This window comes from Rhodamnia argentea, chromosome 6, assembly GCF_020921035.1.
Source record: "Rhodamnia argentea isolate NSW1041297 chromosome 6, ASM2092103v1, whole genome shotgun sequence".
NCBI classification, from domain to species: domain Eukaryota; kingdom Viridiplantae; phylum Streptophyta; class Magnoliopsida; order Myrtales; family Myrtaceae; genus Rhodamnia; species Rhodamnia argentea.
The window spans coordinates 10,178,181-10,183,523 of record NC_063155.1 but is presented as its reverse complement, the minus strand read 5'-3'; the positions used below and the strand labels follow the sequence as shown (position 1 = coordinate 10,183,523).

General features: G+C 42.5%; 1 protein-coding gene across 1 annotated transcript; it reads left to right on the top strand.

Moving 5' to 3' along the window:
* The first annotated feature begins 411 nt into the window (after positions 1-411).
* Positions 412-4,417, top strand: LOC115741508 (elongator complex protein 3). The gene is given in 10 exon segments (XM_030675453.2): positions 412-928; positions 1,198-1,267; positions 1,370-1,483; positions 1,485-1,543; positions 2,109-2,283; positions 2,504-2,670; positions 2,837-3,056; positions 3,150-3,254; positions 3,670-3,822; positions 3,962-4,417. Coding segments are annotated over 10 exon segments (1,692 nt in total). The 5' UTR covers positions 412-458; the 3' UTR covers positions 4,121-4,417.
* Positions 4,418-5,343: the final 926 nt, after the last annotated feature.

Here is a 5,343-nt window from a genome sequence, read left to right as displayed (position 1 = left end):
ACCAATTTGTATGTTAAGTTGCATCGTGAATGATCCAGGAAAGTGAGTTCTCTTTTTGATCTTCCTTATCTAATTTCGTCAACACACTCGACCTTGATTTCTTGTGACTTTTGCAGACATTGGAATTTCATTTTTATTTAAGGAGGAAATCGATTTTTTTTCTAATCTTTTCCCTGCGATATTTAGAAACTATAAATCGTAAATTTGGGTGAAATTTAGATTTTAGAAGAACCAATGTTCGCAAGTTGATTAAACAAGAAATAAACAATAAAACGTAAACCAGACATGTCTAGAATCAAGGAAAAAGAAAAGTTGTTTTAGACCCGGTCCAGATTCGTAACCCGAAAACCGGCGGTTCAAGGGAAAATCCGAAGATTAAATCATTAAACCATCTTACAAAACCTCGGCTAGATTTCGACCTCCTCTCTCCCTCTCCCTCTCTCTCTCCCTGTCTCTTCATGGCGGCCGCAGCAGTGGCGGAGACTCGGAGGCCGACGCGGCCAGGCGGCGGCGGATACAAAGCGCACGGGTTAACGGAAGAAGAAGCTCGCGTGAGGGCCATCGGGGAGATAGTGAGCTCAATGGTGGACCTCTCTCGTAAAGGCCAGAACGTCGACCTCAACGCGCTCAAATCCGCCGCGTGCCGCAAGTACGGCCTCTCGCGAGCTCCGAAGCTTGTGGAAATGATCGCGGCGCTGCCGGAGTCCGACCGCGATGCGCTCCTCCCGAAGCTCAAGGCGAAGCCCGTCCGCACCGCCTCTGGCATCGCCGTCGTGGCCGTCATGTCGAAGCCGCACCGGTGCCCCCACATCGCGACGACAGGAAATATATGCGTGTATTGTCCTGGGGGACCTGACTCGGATTTCGAGTACAGCACGCAGTCTTACACTGGTTATGAGCCAACAAGCATGCGCGCAATTAGGGCTAGGTAAGCGTGTCATGTTTTCGTCCGTCATATTCAAGTTTGTACTTTTATCCGAGTACTTATGGTCCATGATCATTTCATAATTCATCCTATTAATCAGAGCAGTACAATCCGTTGTTATAGTTGTTGGTGCTGTGTTCTGCATTTCCCAAATTATGAAGATCGTAGACTAGTTAAAAAGGAGGAGAAACGATTAGATTCTAAAGTGAGTGTGAGGTAATGTACCAGCAATTGCGAAACTGTGGACCTTGTACCTTAATGCGGCTTTTCAGGTATAATCCGTACGTCCAAGCCAGAAGTAGGATAGATCAGCTTAAGCGGCTGGGTCACAGCGTTGATAAGGTTGGTTTGCAGGCTCTGTATTACATTGTCCCCTTTGTAGTTGTGAAAGTTCCCATTTAGCGTTCTCTTATGTACCTTTTATATGCCTTCTTTGGATTTCAGGTAGAGTTCATATTGATGGGTGGCACTTTCATGTCTCTACCAGCAGATTATCGTGATTATTTCATCAGGAATCTTCATGATGCTTTATCAGGACATACGTCAGCCAATGTTGAAGGAGGCAGTTGCCTACTCAGAGCACAGTGCGGTAAAGTGCATCGGCATGACTATTGAAACGTGAGTTACTGATGACTTTGAGAAATCAATCGAGTCACTGTTCGAGTGAGGTCAATTTGCTTCGGTAGTTTGTTTAGGTCCTGAATTTTCAATGACAAAAACATTCTGTGCCTCCAACAGAAGTAAACAGCTGCTTCTAGTCATCATTAGAGGGCATGGTGCTGTAGCCTTGAGCTCTTTTTCTGATAGCAATTCTTTAACTAGTCAGGATCAACTAAGTATCCGTAGGCATAAAGAGATGCTGAGGATTTGGGAATGAGGAATTGACAATCTTTGACATCCCTATAGTATAATTTCTTTGGGCTTCTTTGCATTAGCATCTAAAAATAGAGAGGGCAGTATGGCTAGGCTAGGATAATTTGAGGGTCAATTAACTGCTGTTTAGTGGAGGTTTTTTTCTATTTTCTTGTTAGTATTTGTTTTACCTCTTCCTTCTGCAATGTGCATTTTTCGACGTTAACTATGCCTGCTTTTGCTCCTTTTTCTTCTGTAGAAAGAATTCTCTCTTCTTGGTAGAAATGTCCATTTTAGCCGTTCAAATGTAATAAATCGTCTTCTCTGCCAGGAGACCAGATTACTGCCTTGGACCCCATTTGAGGCAGATGCTTTCCTATGGCTGTACACGACTGGAAATTGGGGTCCAGAGCACTTATGAGGATGTTGCACGTGACACTAATAGAGGTCACACTGTTGCCGCTGTGGCTGATTGTTTTTGCTTGGCAAAGGATGCTGGTTTTAAGGTGTGCAGTCATGAATTTTGTCACTTCATTATGTAATACTCTTATTGGCTTCATTAATAAAAAGCAAGTTGATAGTTATTATTACAGAAGAGAGGACTTTGGTTTGAAGAGTTGACTTCAATCAATCAATTGTATCCGTGGAACCTGTCAGCATTTCACCATAGTGGGCTTGGACTACTTGAGTATTTCTTTTCACCTTGCCTTTGTGCTTCTTCTATAGGTTGTTGCTCACATGATGCCGGATCTCCCTAATGTGGGAGTTGAGAGGGACTTGGAAAGTTTCCGGGAGTTCTTCGAAAGCCCCCTGTTTAGAGCAGATGGGCTTAAAATATATCCTACCCTTGTGATTCGTGGAACTGGGTTGTATGAACTTTGGAAAACTGGCAGGTGTGATCTCTCTCTCTCTCTCTCTGGGATTACGACATTGCTGAATCTGGTTTACCACTATTGAAACATTGACCTGTGGAATACGTATTGTTAATGAGATAATGATTCTTAGAATTTTATGTGTGTTCTGTAATCAAGTACTAGTTATAGTGGGCATGCATTTCAGGTATAGAAATTACCCACCTGAGCAACTTGTGGATATTGTTGCAAGAATCCTGGCAATGGTGCCACCTTGGACACGTGTCTATAGAGTTCAGCGTGATATTCCCATGCCTTTAGTCACTTCCGGTGTTGAGAAAGGAAACCTTCGCGAATTAGCTTTGGCCAGAATGGATGATTTAGGCTTGAAGTGCCGCGATGTACGAACTCGTGAAGCCGGAATTCAGGTAACTGGAGAAGTCTGTGGTTATTCGGAATGTTTTGTCTATGGGCTGGAGTAACAACAAATGTATTTAATAAAGTTTGTCGGATTGGTAAAGGACATACACCATAACATCAAGCCAGAAGAAGTTGAGCTTGTTCGGCGTGATTATTCAGCGAATGAAGGTTGGGAGACATTTCTATCATACGAAGATACACGCCAGGTCTCTCTCTCTCTCTCTCTCTCTTTCTGTCTTTCTCTCTCACACGCACGCGCAAGCACACAGAATAAAGAAAAAATCAAACGAGTGCAAGTGCATATACATAATCATGTGTGTGCCTGGCAGCATTTGATAGCTGCTTTGCCATGAAGCAAGTTATATTCGTACAGACTCTTAGAAAATTGATAATGCTTTGAATAAGTGGTATGCTTCAGTTTCTGTTCTGCACATGACACTGATTTAAAACCACGATATTTAGGGCAATCTGCAGAGACTGGAATATTTTGAATTGAGATGGCAGAGTACTCTCTTATCTGTTGGCAATGAATTCTAAATCGTGTTTGTTACATCTTTTGATGCAACAATGTGGCCTGTGGCATATTTAAACCATTAAATACCTTCTTTCAATACAACTCAGGATATACTCGTTGGCTTGTTGCGCTTGCGGAAGTGTGGACAGAACACCACTTGCCCTGAGCTGTTAGGGAAGTGCTCTATTGTTCGGGAGCTTCATGTGTATGGAACTGCTGTTCCAGTTCATGGACGTGATGCTGAGAAACTGCAACACCAGGTAACCATGTCTACTAAAGGATGAGAAAGAATGACAGTGTTAGCATGATAACTTGGATGCCTCTTTTATGTGCCTTGGGAGGGATGACAAGATTGCCTGACAACACCATTTGACTTCCCCCATGGTGCAATTATTACAGGGTTATGGTACACTTCTGATGGAGGAAGCTGAACAGATCGCTCATAGGGAGCATAGATCCACGAAAATAGCAGTCATATCTGGTGTGGGAACTCGCCATTACTACAGGAAATTGGGCTATGAGCTTGAAGGGCCTTACATGGTGAAGTACCTCGAGTGACAAATTTTGTAGAATGGGTATTGAGTTGCATTATGATAGCATCTATTTAATCATCAATTTGTATACTGATATGAGGAAATGATCTATGAAAATGTTAAAGCGCAAAAGAAACCATATGTATTCCTTTCTTTAGTGAGATCCGTCTCAAACCTTTTTACAGGGCTTTGAATTTGCTCTGCTTTTACCATCAGACTGATACATTCTCTTGTACAGCGTAGTCTAGCAAATCCTTCCCTTCTCAGATTCTCTTCTGCACTGTTCAGCTGACCTGTTAAATGATGTAAAAACTTTGTCAAAGGCAATGATGGCTCTGTTATTTTTGGGAGCAAGAAAAACGCTGCAAGTAAAATAGTTTTGCCAATACGAGAATCTGATAGAAAATCGATGCTTAAGGATATAAATTGCGTGTATCTAGCTCAGGGACTAAATTGAATTGGTTTAACTAAGTGAAAGCCAAAGTGACATTCCACACGGCATACACGCTTCGACGACTGCTGTTGCCCTTCACAGTACATCCTCCTGCAATTGATTAGGAGGAATGCCGATTTACTTGTATGGCCAGCTGGACCTGAATCAATCTCGTGCTCTAGGTTGGAAATAATATCTGCTACCGATTTGTGGATCTTAGACTATTTCTAAGGAACTGCGGTTCACCTATCCAAGTCTTTTTGCAGTCGTTGGAGCGCCAATTGGAAAAGCAGTGAGGTTGATCCATCCACACGAAACTCAGTAGACAAAGTCAATTATGATATGTTGTCGTATGTGAATTTGGTCTTCTCGATGAAATGTAGTTCAGATTCCATAACAAGTAGAACATGTAATTGTATAGTTCAAGTTCCCATAACTCGAGGATCTGGGATTGTAGTATTGGTTTAGTTGCAGAAATGATCCGTGGCCGGTGCAGTACCTTGTTCGATGATATGTTCCGCATTCGAGTCAATTGAGAATGCCTTTAGATATCATCCGTGGCTGGAATAATATCTTTGACGTGGAAACATGTTGTCAACTTGGTCTAAGCATATGCATGCTACTTCAAATCAAACGTTCCTCCCGCTTCAGTCCCATGGAGAGCTCTATCATGGAATGACTAGGGAAGGGACATTTTGATTCCGATAACACACAAATCAAAGGTTGTTGGGTCACTACTCAAACGAAACAAAAGGGAGACATCTCTAATCAACATGTTTCTTCACCTATAATGAGGCATTTCCTTCCTGTTTACT